This window comes from Gorilla gorilla, chromosome 9, assembly GCF_029281585.2.
Source record: "Gorilla gorilla gorilla isolate KB3781 chromosome 9, NHGRI_mGorGor1-v2.1_pri, whole genome shotgun sequence".
NCBI lineage: Eukaryota > Metazoa > Chordata > Mammalia > Primates > Hominidae > Gorilla > Gorilla gorilla.
The window spans coordinates 81,875,760-81,900,282 of record NC_073233.2 but is presented as its reverse complement, the minus strand read 5'-3'; the positions used below and the strand labels follow the sequence as shown (position 1 = coordinate 81,900,282).

At 46.8% G+C, this 24,523-nt stretch overlaps 1 protein-coding gene and 1 pseudogene across 1 annotated transcript; both read left to right on the top strand.

The window, feature by feature from the left end:
* Window positions 1–18: 18 nt before the first annotated feature.
* Window positions 19–13,173, top strand: UCP3 (uncoupling protein 3). Its single transcript, XM_004051792.5, has 7 exons — window positions 19–3,678; window positions 5,518–5,738; window positions 6,295–6,505; window positions 6,741–6,944; window positions 8,046–8,147; window positions 8,622–8,802; window positions 11,102–13,173. The coding sequence occupies exons 2-7, from the start codon at window positions 5,613–5,615 to the stop codon at window positions 11,214–11,216; spliced, it is 939 nt and encodes a 312-aa protein (XP_004051840.1). The 5' UTR covers window positions 19–3,678; window positions 5,518–5,612; the 3' UTR covers window positions 11,217–13,173.
* A 7,181-nt stretch (window positions 13,174–20,354) lies between these two features.
* LOC101143052 (developmental pluripotency-associated protein 4-like) lies at window positions 20,355–21,410 on the top strand (annotated as a pseudogene).
* The last annotated feature ends 3,113 nt before the right edge of the window (window positions 21,411–24,523 follow it).

Sequence of the window (24,523 nt, the reverse complement as noted above, 5' to 3'; positions counted from 1 at the left end):
AAGATTAACAGCCATACACCCCATGCAGACGAAGATCAATCACCATGAGACTTCTGGCTCCTCCAGAATCAGGTTGGTCCAGATGACAGTGACACCCAGTATTTCCTTTGCTGATGCTTGAAATCCATCAGACAAAGCCCCATAGGGAGGACAAGAAAAGGGCCATGGATGGGTGCAGTGGCTCACACCTGTAATCCAAACACTTTGGGAAGCCGAGGCAGGCAGATCACCTGAGGTCAGGAGTTTGAGACTACCCTGGCCAACCTGGCAAAACCCCGTCTCTACTAAAAAAACAAAAATACAAAAATTAGCTGGGCGTGGTGCACGCCTGTAGTCCTAGCTACTCAGGAGGCTGAGGCAAGAGAATCACTTGAACCCAAGAGGTGGAGGTTGCAGTGAACCGAGACCGCGCCACTGCACTCCAGCCTGGACAACAGAGCAAGACTCCGTATCCAAAAAAAAAAAAAAAAAATTGGGTCGCGGGAGCCAAATGTGCAGAGTGAGCAGTGTGGCTGGGCAACAGGCTTTCACCCCCAAGTACATGTCACTTCACTCAGTCCTCAAAACAGCTCTCTAACTCTAGATATTATGATATCTAGAGTTTCTGTAAGTTCAGTGTTTTGCCTCTGTTTGTGTAGTTAGGAAGTGATTAACCACACAAGAAATCCCAGAGGTATTGCAAGGCTACTGCTTTCAGTAATCAAAACAAGGTACAGCCAATAAGTGCTCTGAATTTAGGGACTTCATGGAGAAAGACCATGTGGGCTGGGGCAGTCAGGGAAGGCTTCCTAGAAGAGACAGGTCTTGGGGTGAGCACAGAGAATTGGCCCAGGCTGTGGACAGCTGTAGAGAGAGAGCCAGGAAAGCCTGTGAGCGGCGTGCAGCTGGAGATAGAGACCAGTCTCACTGCGTCTGAGCCTCTGTGGCCTTGTCTGTAAAACAGAGATAATCACCCCAGCTTCATGGGGTTGTGAGGAAGATCAAATGAGATGACATTTGTGAAAGTGCTTCGCCTACTTTTGGCACACGGTGGAAGCTTAGGAAATGTCAGCCCCACCCACTCTCCTGACTATCGGGAGCAAACCAGTAGAGAGGCAAGCATGCAGTCACTGGGGCAGGCAGAGCACTCCCGGGCCTCAGAGGGTGCAAAATGATGCGGGAACCTCAAGGAAGGAGTGGGTGCCGCCTTCTTGGTGACAAGCCCTCCCCCTTCTATTTATCTCTGCTCCGAAGCCTGCCAGCCCACCCCTCCCCAGCACCACAGAGGCCAGCCTCCCTCTCAAGTCACCAGCACAGAGCATTCAAGGCCCAGGGCCCCACATCCCTTGGGGCCCAGGGGACCTAAAGAGGGGCAGTCAGGGCCCAGGCCTGAGGGGGAAAGCCCCAGGTAAAGAATATTCCTCCAAATCCCACTCCAGCTCCCGCAGACAACCTGATCAGGGTCAGGAGGACACACTCCTTCCTACCTCAGGCTGAGAGCAGCCTCTGATGACACAAAAGGACCCTGAGGGTCGAGACCTCCCACCTCCACTTCAAAACAGTGTGTTATTTATCAATATCTTATCCCCGGAAGTTGAATCTATCTCCCAGTGCCAACTCCGAGGTAAATGACTTGACCAGGCATGTGGCATGGATTAAGGCATGAGATAGGTGTTCCCACCACCAGAACGAGCCAGTGGCTGCCTCTCTTCCCTTTGAGCCCTCCCTCCACAGAGACCTGTGAATAGGTGTTTCTGATCCCTAGGCTGGTTGCATCCCAACCCAGAGCAGGCAGCCTTGGGACTTCTAGCATGGGCTGGCCTCAGGACATGGAGCCAAAGCAGGCAGACCTGGCCCTGCCCTCAAGCTCCCAAGCCAAAGAGAGCCTGGCCCTCCCTCCCACTAGGTTTCTCCAAAGCCTGCTGCCTCCTGGTTTGAGCTTCTACTCTATTCTTCCCCCACAGACTCCCTGCAATTTACTGCATCACCTCTAGACTAGCAATTACAGATGGAGCTCAGAACCTACTTCCTGAGCCTTCCTAATCTCAGCAGCCCTGACAGCCACTTCCCTCTTAACACTAATGCAGCTGCTTATTCTGCTGACATTAAGGTCAGGGCCTGGTCCAAGGAAGAGGACAGGTACAGCCCAAGCTTTGCACTTGAACATCCATGCTTCTGACCACCTGCCCTGTGACCCTGGCTCTGTGCCCCAGCCCAGAAAAGACTTCTGCCTACTCCTCCTCTGCCCTACCCAGTTAACTCCCTTTCCTTCCCTCCCTTCTGCTTCTCACTCCTCCCCTCCCTTCTCTTCCTCTTCTCCCCTTCCCCCATCACCTGGGGCCCGATTCAGCTGTGCCCAGCCCTTACTCTGAGTGCCCACAGATGGAGCCTCCAGTAGCTTCTGTGGGGCACTCTTCCACCAGGTCCCCAGCTCCCTTGGCTCCAGCAGTGTCCATGCTAAAGCCTCCAAGTGTCATGTTGGAGAGAATGGTGGTCACAGTAGATAAGCCCAAAATGCCTTACAGTTTACAGGCTGGAGTCAGGCCCCGCCACGTGCTGGCTACATGACTTCCCTGAGATTCCATTTCCTCCTCAGTAAAATAAGTGGTAAGATTTTAGGATCCCCAGCACTAAAAAGAAATGAAATACTGATACAGGCTCCAACATGGATGAATTTTGAAAGCATTACTATACTAAGTGAAAGAAGCCAGTCACAAACAAGCACATATTGGATGATTCCATTTCTAGGAAGTGTTCAGAACAGGCAAATTTATAGAGACAGAAAGTAGATTGATTAGTGGTTGCCTGAGGCTGGGGAGCGGGGGAAGGGAAGTGACTACCAATGTGTATGGAGTTTTTCCAGGGTGAGAGGGTGATGAAAATGTTCTAAAATAGATTGTGTTGATGGTTGCGCCACTCAGAATATACTAAAAACCATTTGAATTGTGCACTTGAAACAGATGAATTGTATGGTATGTGAATTCTATATCAATAAATCTGTAATTTAAAAAAAAAAAATTAGGTCGGGTGCAGTGGCTCACACCTATAATCCCAGCACTTTGCCAAACTGAGGCAGGAGGATCACTTAAGCCCAGGAGTTCAAGACCAGCCTGGGGAACACAGCGAGACCTCGTCTCTACTAAAAAATTTTAAATTACAAAAAAAAAAGTAAAAAAAATAGAATCCTAATAGTACCTATCTCATAGGATTGTGGAAAATAGTAGTAATGTATGTAAAATATTTAGCACATAGTAGGCACAAAGAAATGACAGTTATTATTATTAAGAGACCTGGGAGAGCTGTGCCCAGCCTATCGTGGGAGGCCTTGACCTTTGGACTCAAAAGTGGCAGCAGGTCCACCCCCCCATACACCCTTGTCACCAAGGAAGCGTCCACAGCTTAAAGGAGCTATATTAAAGCACCCCAAGTCAAGAGGACTGAACCAGATCTGGAACTCACTCACCTCCCCTCTCACCTCACTGCCCTCACCAGCCAGCCTCTTGTCAAGTGATCAGGCTGTCAACCAACTTCTCTAGGATAAGGTTTCAGGTCAGCCCGTGTGTATAAGACCAGTGCCAAGCCAGAAGCAGCAGAGACAACAGTGAATGACAAGGAGGAGCCATCCAATCCCTGCTGCCACCTCCTGGGATGGAGCCCTAGGGAGCCCCTGTGCTGCCCCTGCCCTGGCAGGACTCACAGGTAAGACCCCTTTCTCCTCCCTCATCCCTTCCCCTCTCCCTCTCACTTCTCCTTGTTCTCCCTTTCATTGGAGGCTTTCAGAGAGCAGCCCCGAGCAGTCAGGGCTCACTAGCTGCAGCTTGTCAGACCTGATAGAGATTCAGTCCAGCCGCCACCTTATGAAAAGGGAGCTGCGGCCCTGATGAGGGTACTGTGGCAGGGCTGGGGCTTGAACGCAACACCCGTGTCACTCACTCAAGACTCACACCCCGTTTGCCTTGCTGGCTGCCTCTGGTGGGATTTTGCAAATTCCCATAGACAGGAAGTGGCTTTCTTCTTTGCCTGCCCCAGAATCTCTGCGATTCCTCCAGAGCATAAATCCCTCTCTTTCCATGAGGACCCTGGGGCCCTCTTCCTGAGTAGGGATGACAGGGGCACTTCTGACCTGAGGCGTGGTCCAGGTCATTTGCTGGGAGCTTTACAGAGCCCATGGTCTCTGCCCAGACGGCTTCTTCAGTGGGCTGCTGTGAAGGCTTTGCCGGGAGGGTGGGTTGGAGTTGGGGAGGCAACTGGTGTTGGGTAGGATGTCTCAAAATGGGGTCCTCTTCCCCCGCTTCAGAGCTACCACAGGGAGTTTTCCTAATGCAGATTCCTAGGCCCCACCCCAGACCTTAATCAGGATCTCTGGGGCTGAGAGCTGAGAATCTGCCCTGTAAACAAGCAGCTCAAGGGATCCTTGGCTCTCCCTGAAGTCTGAGACTCTCTGGGCAGTGAAACAGGCGCAGCTTCAGATGTCAGACAAACGTGGGCACCAATCTCAGCTCCAGCACTTCAGCTGTATGACTAGCAAAAGCCCTGGAAGCCTCAGGTCCCTGGTTTACGAAATAAGAATAATAATAGCAACTACTTGTAGCCTTATGAAGAGATCAAATCAGTCAGTGTCTGTAAAGCCCTCAGCACGGTATCTGGTGCAAGAAGCAACCAGCAAACATTAATGGACAATGCTGACTAGAACATCCCATCCCTCAGGAGCCCCAGCAGAGCTACAGGAATGAGGGTTCCACTTTTGACTTCCTCCTCCACTGGCCAGTGGCAAAAGGCTGCCGGCTGCTAGGGGTCTAGGGGAGGCTGGAGTGAATTGGGAAGAAGATTGGGGAGTGCTGGCCTCAAGGCACCTCCTACCTGTGCCCACCACTGTGGCTTCCCCTCCTCCCGCAGCTTGACTACTGAAAGTTCTAGAGCCCCAAGGTGGGCTTTTGACCTGAGTCTATGTCCATCCATTCCATTTTCCATAAGTGGCTAAGAACTGCCCCTCTTGTCAAGTGATCACGCTGAGGCCAAGAGTTCAAGACCAGAATAGGCAACATAGAGAGACCCCCATCTCTACAAAAAATAAAAAATTAGCTGGGTATGGTGATGCACACCTGTAGTCCCAGCTACTCGGGAGGCTGAAGGTGGGAGGGTCACTTGAATCCAAGAGGTCAAGGCTGCAGTGAGCCTGGATTGCACCACTGCACTCCAGCCCAGGTAACAGAGCGAGACCCTGTCTCAAAAAAAAAACGAGGCAGTTTGATACTGGGGAGAACAGATGCCTGAGCCTCGGTTTCCTCATGTATACAGTGCAGGTACCACTATCAGCTCTGCCTACCCATGGTAAGGAGGGGAGGGAGAGGGTCAGGAGGAGGATTGCAAAATTCAAGGGATAGGAACGTGACCTGTTTTTATAGGCCAAATTCATGCAGCTTAAGTATGGCACCACTCAGGCTTCTCCCTTTCTAAAGCCCCTCCTGGGTGAGGAAGAGTTCCTGGGGGCCAGGCCAGACATCACTCCATCAGCCTTCTCTGGCCTGTCTCCTGCAGCCCCACCGCTGCACTGAAGCCCAGGGCTGTGGAGCAGCCTCTCTCCTTGGACCTCCCCTCGGCCCTAAAGGGACTGGGCAGAGCCTTCCAGGACTATGGTTGGACTGAAGCCTTCAGACGTGCCTCCCACCATGGCTGTGAAGTTCCTGGGGGCAGGCACAGCAGCCTGTTTTGCTGACCTCCTTACCTTTCCACTGGACACAGCCAAGGTCCGCCTGCAGGTAGGTGCCCTTTGGCCAAGGGTCATTGATCACATGGAAGGAGGGGCTAGTTCTCTCCCATATCCCCCATGATGTGTGCCCACATGCCCTTCCTCGCTCAGAACCCTGACAAAGACTCTCACTCCACTGCTTAGGACCCTTCCTTGCCTCCTCCCATCACCATCCACCAGGACAAAAAAATCTAAATTCTTTGCATGATGTGACAGGGCCCTTTATGGGCTAGGCCCTACTTTGTAAAGCATACAGTGTGAGGTAAAAGTAAGGAATTAACTGTGTGACCTTGGGCAAGCCATGAAGCACTTATAAAATGGGAAAAACAATCTGTCCCTCTGATTTACTCTGAGGATCAAACACCAAGCCATGTGTATAATACTGCTTTGTGAATGGTAAAATGCTGCCCAGACACCAGCGATTTCTACTGTGACCAGCATGGTTGTTCTCAGGCCCAGCCCAGGCAGGCCCAGCCCAGGCAGGCCCAGCCCCAGCAGGGTTCCTGTGCACGCAGCCCCTTCTTGCCTTCCCATCCGAGTCCTCACCCCCTGCTATTGTCCCTCAGATCCAGGGGGAGAACCAGGCGGCCCAGACGGCCCGGCTCATGCAGTACCGTGGTGTGCTGGGCACCATCCTGACCATGGTGCGGACCGAGGGTCCCTGCAGCCCCTACAATGGGCTGGTGGCCGGCCTGCAGCGCCAGATGAGCTTCGCCTCCATCCGCATCGGCCTCTACGACTCCGTCAAGCAGGTGTACACCCCCAAAGGCGCGGACAGTGAGTGACCAGGTCCCTGAACACCAAAGGGGTGGCCGAAAGTGTGTGGGTCAAGAGACCAGGGAAGTCTAGACTCAGAGGCAGAGCCAGGGGCGGGGGGAAGCTGGTACCGGACGCTTATGAGGAGTCTCTGAGTGGACATCAAGGAAGCTGCAGGGGCAGCCCCGCAGAGAACAGCATGTCCCAGAGAGCTGCTTAGTAGGGGACAGTGGCCCACTCTCTCTGCCCCTCCCAGACTCCAGCCTCACTACCCGGATTTTGGCCGGCTGCACCACAGGAGCCATGGCGGTGACCTGTGCCCAGCCCACAGATGTGGTGAAGGTCCGATTTCAGGCCAGCATACACCTCGGGCCATCCAGGAGCGACAGAAAATACAGCGGGACTATGGACGCCTACAGAACCATCGCCAGGGAGGAAGGAGTCAGGGGCCTGTGGAAAGGTAGGTCTGGACTCTGGACGCAGGCGGTCTTAGGCAGAGCTTTCCCTCCCCTCAGGCTGGGGCAGGGACCCCAGTAAGGAGGGGACTTCCAGCATGGCGTGTTCCAGTGATTCTGAAAGAACATCACAACCAAAGATACTTCACTGACCTGCCACAGCCCCTCAAACTCAGTTCATTTTACCAGCCCTTTGCCATGTGCAGGTTGCTGTGAAGGAGCCAGAAATGAATTTAAGACACCTTCACACGCCCAGGGCATGAGGACAGCAGAAGAGATAAGATGCAGCTACACCACAGGCAGGATGTGGTAGGGGTTGCCCCAGAGGTGGAGCTCCAGAGGCGGGCTCTGCAGAGAAGGTGACACCTAAGCTGGGCCTGGAAGACTGAACAGGCTCTAGGTGTGTGGAGTTGGAAGGGGAGGGGCCCTCAAGCAGGGTCCGGAGGAAAAAGAGGAGCATCAGAAAAGCACAGCTGTGAGGAGTGGGCGCAGGGAGATGCAATGAGGAAGCGCTTCCTTGGGAGCAAAGCTGGAGAGCTCCCTATGTGTCCACATGGCAGCCACTGCGATGAATGCAGGACTCTCTCTGCATGTGAACCAGAGGTTGCAGGAACGTTTGCAGAAGAAACTGACCCAGTGAAGTTTAAGGGCAGGACACCTCTTAAGTGGGGGCTCTTCACTCACTTGTTGGGCACCCTTCAGAGCTTGTCCCCTTACCTGTGAAACCAGGGGTTTGATCCTGACAGTTTCCTAGGGCCCTGCTGGCACCACATTCTGTCACTGTTCCAAGAGCTCAGCCTCTCCCTGAATGACTTTCTTTTCTGGCTGCAGCTGGGTCTCGAGGAAGCATATTTTAATTTTGACAGCTATTGCAGATCACCCTCCAAATGTGGCCAAATGAACACAAGTGGGCCTCTCTGTTCTCTGTCTCTGAGGAAAACATGGATAGTCTGAGAGTTGTTAACCCTAGAAAGGAAAATGTGGAATTTGCTCAGCTGGGGTGGGATCCTCTGGCTGAGACCATTGGAATGGGGCCTGTGGCCTTGCAGCCAGGGCATCCATTTCTCCCATTTCCCATTCCTCCCTCCCCACCGCCTTCCTAACAGGAACTTTGCCCAACATCATGAGGAATGCTATCGTCAACTGTGCTGAGGTGGTGACCTACGACATCCTCAAGGAGAAGCTGCTGGACTATCACCTGCTCACTGGTGAGGCCCTGGGCTCCAGGCAGGCAGCCCTCCCTCAGCAGGGAGGGAACCCAGAACTCCGTGGAGTGGGCACCACCCAGAGGCAACTGGGTTTTAGAAGGAGCAGAGAGAGAAGCAGTGCCTAGTAAAAAGTGCCAGGTACATTGTGGTGACAAGCAGGAAAGACCCCTGGGCTGGGAGGCTGGAGACTTGGGTTCCAGTCCCAGCACCACCTCTCACTATATAGCTTTAAGCAGGGGTCTCTCACCTTCTCCGACTTCAGTTTCCTCAAACAGCCTGCATGACCTCCCACTTCTGGGTCAGCCCAGGCCTAGTTTGCCAGTACTTACCAAGAGCTTAGCCCAGGGCACTGAGAGATATGGAAAATACTGTCCTATGCTCAGGGAGTTCACGGTTGAGTTGGGGACAAACAGTGCATACATATGGACAGAACACAAATGCACTCCTTGATATTTGCTTGTCCTTCCTCTGCAGACAACTTCCCCTGCCACTTTGTCTCTGCCTTTGGAGCCGGCTTCTGTGCCACAGTGGTGGCCTCCCCGGTGGACGTGGTGAAGACCCGGTATATGAACTCACCTCCAGGCCAGTACTTCAGCCCCCTCGACTGTATGATAAAGATGGTGGCCCAGGAGGGCCCCACAGCCTTCTATAAGGGGTGAGCCTCCTCCTGCCTCCAGCACTCCCTCCCAGAGAACAGGGGCTTCTTTCTTTTCTAATGTGGCTACCATGGGTCAACCTGGGATGTAGCGGTGAAGAGTACAGATGTAAATGCCACAAAGAAGAAGTTTAAAAAACAATGCAAGTAAAAGAAAAAAAGTGAACCATACCTAATGGGGAGGGTTAGGGAAGCCTGACTGAGAACAAACATTCCAGGAATAGGTAAAAGTACTGCCTGTCTCCAGAGGAAGTTAGCAATCCTGAGACCTCCCGGACCTCCTGCCATGGCCATTGACACCACACTGACCACGGCCAGTGCCTTCCTCACTGTCTCCACATGCTCCACGTTTTCTTGCACTTACTGCTCCCTCTGCGTGGAATGCCTCTCATCTATAGGCTGTCAATTTTAGCCATCCTTCAAGACCAGTTCAAATGCCACCTCCTCCCTAACACTCTCAGGTGTAAATTTTTCCTCCTCCCTGGGAACTTCTGCAATGCCATTTGATACCATTTTTATGGTATTTATCACCTCCTGCCTTGTATTATAGTATTTGTAAGCTTAAATTATTCCTCATGCAAAGGGCAAGTTCCTGACAGCAAAAGTGGCTCAGACATCTTTTATCTCCCACAGTCCCTCACACAAAGCGAGCACTCGATAATGCAGGTTGTTTATGATTATCACGATAGCTAAGTCACTCTATATTAGGCCTCGTGCTGAGCACTTTACACACGTTATCCCAACAGCCCCTTGAACTGGGTAGTATTGTCCACATTAACTAAGGAAAAGACTGAGTGTCAGAAAAGTTAAGTAACTTATCCAAGATCACAGGTTAAAATGGTGGAGCCATGGCTCAAACCCTGACCGTCAGACACCACACCCAACAATGTTGTTTATCCTACTGGTAAGCTCTTAGCTTGGCCCTTTCACCTCCCACTGCTGATGTCTTCAACAGAGAGTTTTTTGGTGCCCAGCGTTAGAATGGACCCAACAAGTGAACAAGAGCTGCTATAGGTTCTCAAGCCTGGGAATGACGTAATAAAACTATACTGCAATTGACAGACTGTTCTTCCAAAAAGTGCCTCTATCATTACAGTCTTCAGCTGTAGCCACTTGTCTCAGTTACTGCTTTCACTTGTCCAACATTTCTGGAGCATCTTGTAGGTGCCAGGCCCTGGGTTATGCTTCCCTCAAAGAGCAGCAGATAAGTTGGTGGTATTTACTGAGCCTGTATTGATGCTGGGCCCTGTGCTGAGTGCTGTCCAACATTAACTCACCTAATCTGCACGACTAACTCTACAAGGCAGATACTGTTCTTTTCCTCGTTTTACAGATAAGGAAACTGAGGCTTAGAAAGCTTAAGTGATGTGTCCAGATTGTAAAGCTAGAAACTGGGAGAGCTTGGATTTGAACCCAGGTCTGACCCTGGAGTTTACATTTGTTGTCACAGTACTATAGTCCCCACAAGAGTCAAGAAAACCCATGGCATGAGGTCACGGTGCCCAAACTGAGTCCTCCAGAGCAAAGAGCAACCAGCCAGGGAAGGAGGAGAGGAGGGGACAGTCCAGGCAGAGGGAGCAAGAGGAGCAAAGGCATGGAGGGAAGAGGGCCTGGCATCGTCAGGGAATGTGACTAGCTGAGTCTGGCGGGAGCAAACGGGCCCAGGAGGTGGTTAGTGGAGGGACAGGCTGAGAGAGGGGCAGGGGTCAGCTCGTGAGCTTCTCCCTGAGTTTGTGAGCCACAGCTGAGGTGGGGACACTGTGCTATGCCATCACAGCACAGCCAGCCTCTCTGGAGATGAGCTAAATCTGGTGCCACACTGTATTCACCCTGCAAAGCCCAAGCTTCTCCATGTCCTGGCAGGGGGCCATGTTAGGGCTGGCCACCCGGGGTGTAACTGAGCCCAGAAACACCCAGCAGCAGGGTGGAGTCAGAACCGCACCTCTGACACTTACTAGCCGCGGGTCTTTGGTTGAGCTCTTAACCTCCCTGGGCCTCAGTTTGTGAAAAGGAGCCTGGCAGCAACATGGCTGCCTTATAGAACTGTGAGAATTCGCTGCCTAACACAGTAACCCATCTCAAAACGTGAGGTTTTTTTTCTTTTCCTTACTCCGACTTCTGCCTAAATCCCCTTAGCAGGAAAAAAAAAAGAGAGAGAGAGACTGAAAGGATTCAGAAAATGCTTGTGATGAACAGAAGTCTGGATCCTCTGGCACTACCACTGTGTCCCGGGAGAGCACACGCATCTGTTGTGGTCTCCTAGCACTCCACCTGATGTGTTGGTTGTTTTTCTCATCAGATTTACACCCTCCTTTTTGCGTTTGGGATCCTGGAACGTGGTGATGTTCGTAACCTATGAGCAGCTGAAACGGGCCCTGATGAAAGTCCAGATGTTACGGGAATCACCGTTTTGAACAAGACAAGAAGGCCACTGGTAGCTAACGTGTCCGAAACCAGTTAAGAATGGAAGAAAACGGTGCATCCACGCACACATGGACACAGACCCACACATGTTTACAGAACTGTTGTTTACTTGTTGCTGATTCAAGAAACAGAAGTAGAAGAGGAGGAGGGATTCTGGTCTTCACTGCCATGCCTACACCTTTGTTTTGCACTGACAAGATGGAAAATAAATTATATTAATTTTTGAAACCCATTAGGCATGCCTAATATTTAGGCAAGAGAAAATAAACCAAGATAGATCCATTTGGACAAAATGGAAGGTTGGAGACGTGTATCCCCGTGAAATCTGGTTAGATAATGAATGATAAGCAGGAAGGATGGCAAGCACGGGACAGGAGGGGCCCACAATAGAGTGGGAGATCAGCCACGGAGCCTGGAGGGACGCCACCCAGCAACACAGAGCTGGCGACTGCAGCTGCACCGTCACACATGCATCATCAGCCTATTTGTAATGTGTCTGCCACAGAGAGTCCTTTGGGATTCTAGGAAACCCAAGGAACAAGAGAAAAAACTAGAGCCTGTGCCAAAGAAGCCCTGCTGGGCCCATGTGAGGCTGGGGCTCGTAAATATTCCCTGACGACACTGAAGAATCAAGAGGGCAGCGCCCCCCTTTCCTACAAAATGGAGGGAGCCATCCCTTCCCTGTCCACCTCACCAGGGGTGCTATGACATGCAAGTGAGAAGCTGGGCATGAACGCACTTTATAAAAGCAAAAGCTCTGTGTAAATCTAACTACAAGGACAATGCCTTGGGAGAGATTTTGTCGGGACAGAGAGGAGTTGCCAGGGAAGAAGGTTTGAAAGACACAGTTGTCTAGAGGTGAGACCAAAGGATCCAGAGACTTGGGGACCAGAGGTGACAGTGGATGACGTGAAGCCACAGGAGCCCCACCCCCATGCAGCCTCTTCCCCACCCCCCCCACCACGCGCGCTCAATCGTGAGCACCTCAAAGGATTGTTGGGCTTGGGGGAAAAGAGGTGGATTCCTGGGCAAGAACCTAAAGTAGCAGGACTCGGAATTCTCGGGAAATTATTATGACTCAATAAAAGAATTCACACCTTAGGTGTGGGAGTAAGAACAGCCACTTCTCTGCCTTTTCTTTCTTGGAATTTTCCTTTCTCATTTCTATTTCAGGCTTTCTGTGTGTCAGGGCAGGGCCAGATCCAGCCCCACATGCCTACACTTCATCTGCCCCCTCTCACCCTGTTTAATTGCAGGCAAGTAGCTTTATTTTTTTAGGGCTCCAGCTCCTGCTTCTGCAAAAGGCAGGGTTGAACCAGACGACCGACTTCCAAGCTTAAGACTGTACATTTTTCGAATTGATAATGGGGACCCAAAATGCCACTATCTTTTTCTACTTCTTGGCAGCCTTGCGTAGCTCTGATGATTGTCAGGACTGGGTTCAAACCTCACCCCATTCTACCTTACTAACCACCTAGCCACAGGGAATCCTTGCACCTTGGTGTGCTACCAGAGAAGTGGAAATAATAATCGCTGCTTCACAGGCTTGTTGTGAGGGTTGACCTAAAACTCCTTGGAAAGCAGACCTGCTACCTGGGAGGCTTAAGCGAGAAGATTGCTTGAGCCCAGGAGTTCAAGGCTGCAGTGAGCCATGACTGCACCTGTGAATAATGACTGCACTCCAGCCTTGGCAACAGAGCATGACTCCTTCTCTGAAACAAAACAAACAAAAAATCGTTGGCATACAGGAGGCACTCGGTAATGTCATTTCCCTGCTTCCCTGCTCCTACCCCTCCAGACCCTGGGAAAAAGCAAATATCTATTCATCCTCAGCACTTTCCTAAATTTAAATTATAACTTGAGATCATCTATGTATACAAACTGGAGAGTTCATACAAAAGCAAAAAAAAAATTATTTTGATTTAATGTCTGGCTTGGTTTTCAAATAAAACCCATATTTTGAAAAGTTTCCGGTTGGTGCAGTGGCTTACGCCTTTGGGAGGCCGAGGCGGGTGGATCACTTGAGGTCAAGAGTTTGAGACCAGCCTGGCCAACATGGTGAAACTCTGTCTCTACTAAAAATGCCAAAAAAAACCAACCAAACAAACAAACTACCCAGGCATGGTGGTGGGTGCCTGTAATCCTAGCTACTCGGGAGGCTGAGGCAAGAGAATCACTCGAACCCGGGAGACCGAGGTTGCAGTGAGCCAAAACCGCACCACTGCACTCCAGCCTAGGCGAGACTCTGTCTCAAAAAAAAAATTAAATTGAATTGAATTGAATTAAAAGTTTCCCTTTTTAGCCAGGCATGGTGACATGCGCCTGCGGTCCCAGCTACTCGGGGGGCTCAGGTGGGAGGATCACTTGAGCCCAGGAGGCGGAGGTTGCAGTGAGCCGAGCTTACACCACTGCACCCTAGCCTAGGTGACAGAGTGAGACCCCATCTCAAAAAACAAAAACGAAAAAAAAAAAAGAAAAAAGAGTTTCTCTTTCTTTTGACTTGACTGACATGTGCAAATCACTCTCAAACTCCTGGTCTCAGTTTGTAAGTTTCTAGGGCCAGGAACTATATCTTCCATGAATTTCCATATGGCAATATTAACACACCACCTACCCAGAGGATGCTATTCAGGTGATGATTCTGAGAAAGGGAGGATAAAATATTCTAAGAGATATTTTGACTGGGATCAGGAGCCTACTAACTGCCAAGTCCAGCCTTTTGGAGAAAGAAAAATGAGATTGGTGAGTCTCGTGAGGTTTCTAGGCCAAAATACTAGATCTCTTTCTCCACTTTTTTTTTTTTTTTTTTTTTTTTGAGTCAAAGTCTTGCTCTGTGCCCAGGCTAAGACAATCTTGGCTCACAGCAACATCCACCTCCCAGGTTCAAGTAATTCTCCTGCCTCAGACTCCCGAGTAGCTGGGACTACAGGTGCGTGCCACCACACTCTGGCTAGTTTTTGTATTTTTAGTAGAGATGGTGTTTTCACTGTGTTGACCAGGCTGGTCTCAAACTCCTGACCTCAGATGATCCACCCACCTCAGCCTCCCAAAGTGCTGGGATTACAGGTGTGAGCCACTGCTCCCAGTCTCTTTCCCCACTTCTTAAAGGCAGAGATTCAACCAGATGACCTGAAGCTCTTTAGTTCTGTGATTCGAAGGACTGAGAGACAGTTTCTCCCAGGCTATGGTGTGAACACCTTTTCAATGCTGGCCTCAATTTATGCTTCCAGGAAACCAGGGACGTGAATTCATGAGAAGGTCAGATTACCAGCTGAGGCCAGTTTCTAAGTTCTATGCATCCATTTCCCCACCACACTCCTAGAGACACCACCTCCAGTCAAGTGATTCAAAAGAAATCTGCTTTTTCTCAAACTCTTCTAATATGTCAGGCAGAAATAAGATACAGTCCTGACTCAGTCCCATTTGTGACATAATGGATAATTCACATAAATGTTCTAAGTAATGGTAATATTTTTTAAAAGAATATTTTATTCAGAAGGAATGAATGTTAAGTAAGGAAATATTATTATAGCTCTGTAGATGAGTTTGTTTCAGGGCACTTTGAAAAGCACAGTGTGCTACATGAATGAAAATATTCATTGTACATACATTGTAAGCCATATGTTATATTAGGTACTGGGGTGAAAAAGACCAGTCCTGTCCTCAAGGAACTCACTGGGGTGTGAGGATGGTGGGGCGAGAAAGACAAACTGCAAACCACCAGTCACCATACTGGGTGATCAAAGCTACAAACAGAGGTGTGTACAAAGCACCCAAGAGCAGGTACACAGATAAGGGACATCTGACGTGGTTGGGGGGCCAGGAAGCTTCTTGGAGGAAGACACCTAAAGGTCAAGTAGGTGTTATCCAGGTAAAGAAAGTGAAGTGAAAGTCATCCTAGGCAAAGGGAATGGTTCGTGCAAAGGCCCAGAAACAAGATAAAAACATTCAAGGTACATCCAAGGGATTGTCAGCTGTCAGTATGTCTGGGTTGCAGACTTAAAGATCTACTGGGGAGACTGAGGCAGGAAAATCGCTTGATCGCTTGAACCCAGGAGGTGGAGCTCGCAGTGAGCTGAGATCGCACCACTGCACTCCAGCTGGGCGACAGAGCATGACTCTGTCTCAAAAAAAAAAAAAAAAAAAGAAACCTCCTTTCCATTTTTTTAGGTATATACCCAAAGTGCAAAGTGGAATCATGGAATCACTTGGTATGGGTAATTCTATATTTAATTTTTTGAGGGACCATCATACTGTTTTCCATAGCAGCTGGACCATTCTCATTCCCAGCTGCAGTGTATAAGGGTTTGTTTCTCCACATCCTCTTCAACACTTATTTTCTGGTTTTTGATAGTAGCCATCCTAATGGGTGTAAGGTGGTCTCTCATTGTGGTTTTGATTAATGATTAGTGATGCTATGGCTCTTTTCATGTGGTTATTGGCCATCTGCATATCTTCTTTGGAGAAATGTCTATTTAAGGCCTCTGCCTATTTTTGAATGAAAATTAAAGAACTACAATTTTATGTAACTTGGATGAATCTCACATAGCGTTGAGTGAAAGATACAAAATAGTACATATAGTATCATTCCATTTATATACTGTTTAAGAACAGGTAAAACAAATATTTGGTGTTAAAAATCAGGATACTGGTTATTCTTTGGGTGAATAGTGACTGACGGTAGACACAAAGGATCACTTCTGGGTGTTAGTAATGTTTCCTCATGTGGGCTCATTATACAGGGATGTTTGCTTTATAAAAGTTATTCATGCTGTATACTTAGGATTTGTGCACTGTTTTATATGTGTTTTACTTCAATAAAAGTTTACTTTAGGCTGGGAGTGGTGGCTCATGCCTGTAATCCCAGCACTTTAGGAGGCTAAGGCGGGAGGGTTGCTTCAGTCTGTAAACAGATTTTTTTTTTAAGACAGGGTATCACTGTTACCCAGGCTGGAGTGCAGTGGCGTGATCACGGTTCACTGCAGCCTCCAGACTCCTGGGCCCAAGCAATTTTCCTGCCTCAGCCTCTCAAGTAGCTGGGACTACAGGCACCTGCCACCAGGCCCAGCTAATTTTAAAATTTTTTATAGAGACAGGGGCTCGCTTTGTTGCCTAGGCTGGTCTTGAATTTCTGGACTCAAGTGATCCTCCCGCCTCAGCCGCCCAAGTCATTGGGATTACAGGTGCTAGCCACCATGCCTGGCTACTCTTGCTGGTTTAATGATGGGAAATCTTTCACTAAAAGTTTGCAAATTTTCATATGAGTGTCTGGACAACTTTTTTAAAGACCTACAAAACGTTCAAAACACTGGTGAAAAAGAAGTACAGAATAGAGAGAAATTTTGATCAGGCACTTACTCTGAGAAGCACAACACTGTGTCTGTGTCTCAGTGATGTGGTTACACAACCAAAACAACCCAACCGTGGTTTTCTTCTCAGTATCTTACACTGTGAAAGCCTTCTTGATTTGGAACCTGTGACTTGCAGCAGAGTTCTAAACAAGAATTGTATATTGCTTGTTTCCATGGCTCCTCTCACCAATGAATCCAAATCCATCAGAGTAGAGCTCCTCAGCATATTAGACCAGTTATCCAGAAGTCATCCCCAGAAGTCATATCCCCGTTTCTTTTACTTTCCAAAGGTACAAGATCTCAAAAACTGTCAGATATATTTTACCATTGCTATTCTTGCTATATTATTATTATGTCTTGGAGTTATGATCCTTGAAGTAATTCATGCTTCACATGTGCTTACAATGTTGAATGATGGGATGAGAGAAATCTTTTCCATTTGATAAAATAAAACCACAAGGAGAGTTTGCTTGTGTCTTATGGGTGCCCATAAAGCATTGGAAATATTAAGGAGCAAAGTGGATTTGCAGGATTTCTGTGGGTATGTCACCATGCTGTACCATCTCATCAATGCAAACAGAAAGTGTGGTGATGCTTCTGATGAAAAAGGAAAACCTGATTTGACTTCCTGCTTTGAGCAGATGAGAGGACAGAGTCATTTGAAATGGTCATTGAGGAAGCAACCACAGATTCAACAACATAACAGAAATCTTAGGTTGCTACAACAGAAACAGACTGGGTTCCTCTTGAGCTATGCTTGTGATTCCACTGTTTAGCTCTGAATTCAATGAGTTTGTAGGAAAACAGTCACACTACAAACCTTGCAGAAAAGAAAGCCTTCAAAAACTCTTACTTTCCAGTAGAAAACTATATATGTTCTTAACTTTATTCACTCATTCTAGGAAGTTGCTTTAACACTAGATATTCACATTCAGGCTAGTTTTTCCAGTTTTCTTTACCTGAATCTTAAGTTCCACTTCTTGAAAAGAATGTAATGTGTAGAGATGGCATCTTATCAGAATGGAGAGATGGTCACCTTCCTCACTTCTCTCTGCTAATCTTCACTGGTATTAATTTTTTCACATAACTTGTTATTCACACTTTGTGTCTTTTTTCTTAAATACCTTTAAGAAAAAAGCTTTTATAAAGCTTTTATAAAGCTTTATACTGCCAGGCACTAAAAAGAATCCTGCTGGTGCAGAATAATTTAGGCTTAAATTATGTTCAAAGTGTGTTGTGTTGTAGTTTGGGTAATATTTAGTATTGTCTGGTGTCTTGATCATTATAACACATCCTAATTCAACAAAGAGCTTTTTAGCAAAAAGCACTTACTATATTTTTTACCTTGAGACAATCTGCATTTTTTTAAAAATCTAAGGATAAACTTTATAGACTTTATGATAACTGTTAACGTAATGTCATTATGAATATTGGTGATTTTCTGTGTTAGTTTGTCAAACATATATCTGGTTTAATTTTATATTTTGTTACCTACACTCTGGAGGATAATGGAGATTTTATTCTTCCTGTGAAAAGGCTTCTTGGTATTTAAAGTAGCAAAAGTATAAAACAATGAACATCCAGTATTGAGAAATGATATGATGGAACATTAAAAATTCCTGTGGATATTTATAAATTATATGTCAGTTAAACCTTGTCAAAGGTATGCAAATCAGCATACCTTAAGCTTGTTTTAGAAGGTCTCAACTCAGACTATGAAGATTCACTGACATCTTATAAGAAGCCTTGGAAAACATTCTCTTTTTTTTTTTGCTGAGATGGAGTCTCACTCTGTCACCCAGGCTGGAGCACAGTGGCATGGTCTCGGCTCACTGCAACCTCTGCCTCCTGGGTTCAAGCGATTCTCCTGCCTCAGCCTCTCCAGTAGCTGGGACTACAGGCGTGTGCCACCACACTCGGCTAGTTTTTGTATTTTTAGTAGAGACAAGGTTCCACTATGTTGGCCAGGCTGTTCTGGAACTCCTGACCTAGTGATCTGCCTGCCTCGGCCTCCCAAAGTGCTGGGATTACAGGCATGAGCCACCGCCCCTGGCCATTGCTTTTTAACCCATTTCGAATTTATTCAAAGTGCAACAAGCCATCCTTAAGAGAATGCTAAAATGGGCCAGGCGTGATGGCTCACGCCTGTAATCCCAGCACTTTGGGAGGCCGAGGTGGGTGGATCATTTGAAGTCAGGAGTTCAAGACCAGCCTGGCCCACCTCTACTAAAAATACAAAAATTAGTCAGGTGTGGTGGCAGGGTGGCAGGTGCCTGTAGTCCCAGCTACTCCGGAGGGTGAGGCAGGAGAATCGCTTGAACCCGGGAGGTGGAGGTTGCAGTGAGCCAAGGTTGTGCCACTGCACTCCAGCCTGGGCAACAGAGTGAGACTCTGTCTCAAAAAAAAAAAAAAAGAGAGAGAGAGAGAATGCTAAAATGGTCTAATTTGCATTTTGGTTTTTTTCCTTTTATTTTTTAGAGACAGAGTCTTACTCTGTTGCCCAGGCTGGAGTGCAGTGATGTGATCACAGCTCACTGCAGCCTCAACCTCCCAGGCTCAACCTCCTGAGTAGTTTGGGTGATCCTCCCACCTCAGCCTCCTGAGTAGTTGGGACCACAGGAACACACCACCATGCCCAGCTAATTTTTTTTTAATTGTTTGTAGAGATGGGGGATCTCCCTATGTTACCCAGGCTGGTTTCTGATTCCTGGGCTCCAGTGATACTCCCTCCTTGCCCTCCCAAACCACTGGGATTACAGGCATGAGCCACCACACCTAGCCATTTTTCCCCCATTTTTGTTAACAGTTTTATTGAAATATAATTCATAATAGCATACAATTCATCCATTCAAAGTGTACAATTCAGTAATTTTTGGTATATTCACAGAGTTGTGCAACCACCACCACAATCAATTTTAGATAATTTTCACTGCCTCAAAAACAAGCCCCCATACCCATTAGCTGTCATGATCAATCTCCCCATTCCCTGAAGCCCTACCATCTGTCTTTATATATTTGCCTGTTCTGGACATTTTATATACATGGAAACACAATGTGTGGTCTTTCATGACTGGCTTCTTTTACTTAGCATAATGTTTTCAAGGTTCATCCACGGTGTAGCATGGGTCAGTACTTCATTCCTTTTCTTCATTTTTTTTTTTTTTTTTGAGATGAAGTCTTGCTTTTGTCACCCAGGCTGGAGTGCAGTGGCACAATCTCGGCTCACTGCAAGCTCTGCCTCCTGGGTTCACGCCATTCTCCTGCCTCAGCCTCCCGAGTAGCTGGGACTACAGGCGCCCACCACCACGCCTGGCTAATTTTTTGTATTTTTAGTAGAGACGGGGTTTCATCGTGTTAGCCAGGATGGTCTCAATCTCCTGACCTCATGATCCGCCAGCCTCGGCCTCCCAAAGTGCTGGGATTACAGGCGTGAGCCACCGTGCCCGGCCACTTCATTTCTTTTCATTGCTTGGATATACCACATTTTATTAACATATATCCATTCCACAATTGATGGATGTTTGGGTTATTTCCATTTTTTTGGCAAATGTATTTTTTAAACAATGTTTATATGTAAGTCTGCTGCTCACTTTGGGTTTTTCTTTTCACAGAATTTTTTAAAACTTTTTTAGAGATGTGGGGTCTCACTATGTGGTCCAGACTAAACTCAAACTCCTGGGCTTAAGTAATCCTCCTGCCTCAGTCTCCTGAGTAGCTGGGACTATAGGTGTGAGCCACTGTGCCTGGCTTCTTTTCATAGACTCTTTATGGAAAAATAGAATTTGTTTCCATCTTGGTAGCAATGGTTACTGCATACCTTCACTCTGATTTGAGAATTTTTGGACCAAGCTCTTCTTCTTCTCTGAGTATGGAGAAGGCAAAAGGCAGGGAGTGGACCTCCTCAGAGAAGTCGAGGGAAGAGGATCAGCAGGCTTCTAATCAACCAAACACAATTGCTTTGCCAGGAACATCAGCAAAGGGAACCAAAGGACAAATTTCTGCTAAAGGTGAAAAAGCGCTCTGCCCAAAGAAGGCAGCAGAGTATAGGGACAACCCCAAACCTCAGAAGAAGATACTAATCCCTTCATTACCCTCTAAACCGCCACCTGTTAATCGGATTCACCCAGACATTCTGTGGGCCTGGTGTCTATAATTAAAGGCAAAGCCACACAGGCCTTTGGTGCCAGAAATAAGCTCCTGTGTGCCTTTGCCTATCCAAATCAAAAGGATTTTCCTAGCACAGCAAAAGAGGCCAGAATCTGGAAATCATTACCAAAACAAAGGTGGACAAAGGGGAAATAACCCCGCAAAGCCCTGAGGAGACACATCCTCCTAAAGTAGCTCTTCCCCCTGGGGAGGGGTTGCCTGACCTAGAAGAGTCTGCTGCTCTCCTTGAGGGAGTTAATACAGTTGTGGTGACAACTTCTGCCCCAGAAGCTTCGCTGGCCTCCTGGGCCAGAAGTGCAGCCAGGGAGACGGCACCAGAAGCAGTGGGATCTCCACATGAGGCCCATGGTGTCAGGTGGCTAGTGTCCATGGGAGAAGACTCCCTGCAGACACAGATGGTTGGGTTCACCTCCAGTTTCATGCTGGACAAGGCTGGGTTCCAGAAAAGCAAGAAGGGAGAGTGAGTGCACTCTTTTTGCTTCCTGCCTCCAATTTTCCACCCCCATACCTTGAAGACAATATGTTGTGCCCCAAATGCGTTCACAGGTACAAGGTCTTAATAAAAAGCCTCCGGTGGGAATAGAATATCAGGAAAAAGACCACATCTGTGGTAATTAATGGCAGAAAGGCTGGACAGTTGATTCCGTGGTGCTGCTGACAGGTGAACTCTGGTCCTCTCCACACCTGCTTATGGGCCATGCAGACTGGTGGGGTGGCAGATGTTAGCCTAAGACCCCTAGCAGTGACTGCTGCTTCGTGGGTGGACATAAAAGACTCTTACGTTTAAAAATGGAAAAACATTTTACAAATTACCATAAATTCTAGTTAACACGTAGAAAAACTCATTCATACTACCCTTCTAAAATAGAAATGACTTCAGCAGCTCTTTTAAGTGGGAGCCTCTTCAGCTGAGCATTGTGAAGGAGTTGAGAAAACAAACAGAAGTTTGCTCCTGTGCTCAATTTCCCTGACCCGAATACTGACTACTTTAGGAGCTGCTTCATTCCAATTGCAATTTCATAAAATGTGAAGTATTTTAAGGCAAAGAAAGGCTGTTAATTCTCTCCTTCCCCAAAACACGTGATTTTCAATATTCAAAACAATATTTTTCAAAGTTCTCTTAATAACCTGCGATTTCTACAGGTTGACTCCAGGATAAAAACACGAGGCACTTTGTATTACTTCGCTTATAATTCTTTTGTATATTTCCAGTATTTAAAATGTTTAAGGTTACTTCCCGTTCATACATACATAATATATTGAATAGAAAATGTGTTTATTAGCAGATTCTCCATAAACAAAAATAAGATGTGTTTATAAAAGAATTCATCTATTGTATTTAGGGAACTGTATGTATTGCATGCAAATTATTGTTAGTGTTCTTAAAGTAGGATTAAACCAAAAAGCATGACTTTTCTTTTGCATAACTCATTTGTTTGTTTCTTTGTCAGTTGGTGGTATGGGTTGGATCGTTTGTTTTTATTTATTTATTATTATTATTTTGAGACAGTCACTCAAGCTGGAGTGCGGTGGCGCCATCTCAGCTCACTGCAACCTCTGCCTCCCAGGCTCAAGAGATTCTCATGCCTCAGCCCCTGGAGTAGCTGGGATTACAGGCGTGTGCCACCATGCCAAGCTAATTTTTGTGTTTTTAGCAGAGATGGGGTTTCACCATGTTGGCCAGGCTGGTCTCTAACTCCTGGCCTCAAGTGATCCACCTCCCTCAGCCTCCCAAAGTGCTGGGATTACAGATGTGAGACACCACACCCGGCCCATCTCATTTGTTTTTAAAACCACTTTATTTAGGTATAATTGATGTACAAAAAGCTGTATATATTTAATGTATCCAATTGAGTGTAATTAATTTTTAATATTTTTTGTACTTCCTAAATGTATAGTCCCGTGAGTCTGGGAAGAGATCTGTTTTTCACTTGTGTTTTAATGGCAGTTTCCAACATTGTTTTGTTATTACAAGTAGGTGATTTTTTCCCCTTTAATTAAGATATTAAAAATAATGTGCTGATGGCCGGGCATGGTGGCTCACGTCTGTAATCCCAGCACTTTGGGAGGCTGAGGCGGGCAGATCACTTGAGATCAGGAGTTCAAGACCAGCCTGGACAACATGGCACAACCCTGTCTCTACTAAAAATGCAAAAATTAGCTAGGCGCAGTGGCACGTGCCTATAATCCCAGCTGCTCGGGAGTCTGAGGCAGGAGAATCGCTTGAACCCAGGAGGCGGCGGTTGTGGTGAGCGGAGATCACGCCACTACACTCAAGCCTGGGCGACAGAGCGAGACTCCATCTCAAAAAAATAAATAAATAAAATAATAATAATAATAATAATAGTGCACTGGAAGGAGTGGCGGAGTTGGGAAATTCGTAACCATCATAATATACATGTAATAGGTTTGGGAAAGAATCCTCAAAAATGTTAAAGCGAGGGAGGAAAGTTTGTTGAGAAGCAAGATGTTTTCATGGTCTCATAGTGTTGTTCCCTCCCGCCCCCTCTTGGTTGTTGGTGGTCAGAATTGTTTAGTGTAATAAATAATATGGACATTTAAAAAAATTGTTTTTTGTTTAGTTGCCGTACAAATTAATATAAAATTGAATTTGATGTTTACAAACCAAGGATTTTGATTTTAGGTTAGAATTACACTTAGAATCATTAAGGCTATGTCTTCAGATCAAAACATTCTAGTGATAAACCTATGATAGGGACATATTCTGGACAGGCATGGCGGCTCATGCCTGTAATCTCAGCCCTTTGGGAGGCTGAGGTGGGAAGTATTGCTTGAGATCAGCCTGAACTACATAGCTAGACTCTATCTCTACAAAAAAATTTTAAAATGAGCTGGGTGTGGTGGTGCCCGCCTGTAGTCTCAACTACTCTGGAGGCTGAGATGGAAGAATCACTTGAAGTCAGGAGTTTGAGACTGTAATGAACTCTGATCTCTGATTGTGCCACTGCATTCCAGCCTGGGTGATATAGCAGGACCCTACCTAAAAATAAATAAATAAAAATAAAATAAAAGACGTAATCTTAGGCAAGCTAGATCTTAAATTATGCTAGTACACTTTTAAAAAATAATTGAATAAGTTTCAAAGGTTGTCTTCGGTCATTAATTCGTTTAGTATCTTAAATGTTAATTAGAATAATTGGTATCACTTTTTAGATTTTTTGACTTACCTTCCTTAGGAAGTCTGTGCCATGTTATAATTTAATTTAGTTCTTCTATAGTATAATTGTTTACTAGTTTAAAACTGTACCCTAAGTGACCAAATAAGATATCTGGCAAACAAAGAATTTGAGAATGTTATTACGTAAATACTTTTGCTGACTTTTTCTTCTTTATAAAACTAGTTGTAGCCAGGCACTACACATAGTAGCTACCGGCACGGTTCATGCCTTAATCCCAGCTACTCAGGAGGGTAAGGTGGGAGGACTGCTTGAGTCCAGGAGTTCAAGGCTGCAGTGAGCTATGATCATACCACTGCACGCCAGCCTCGGCAACAGAGCGAGATCCTATCTCTAAAAATAAAAAAACAAAACAGACTATGTGTGGCTTAACTTCTATAAATATGTGTCTTCCTTAAGAGTGTTAATATAAGCATGTGTTCAATACTATGGCCTATATATAGGATTTAATATTTTTCACCAGGTTGCCTGTGGCATTGTCAGTGCTGTGTTTGGGGTAAATATAATAGTTTTCTACTTTGTCTTACATGAGGTACAAACTAAAAGTATGTTATAAAGATTTGTCTATATAAGAAAACTAGG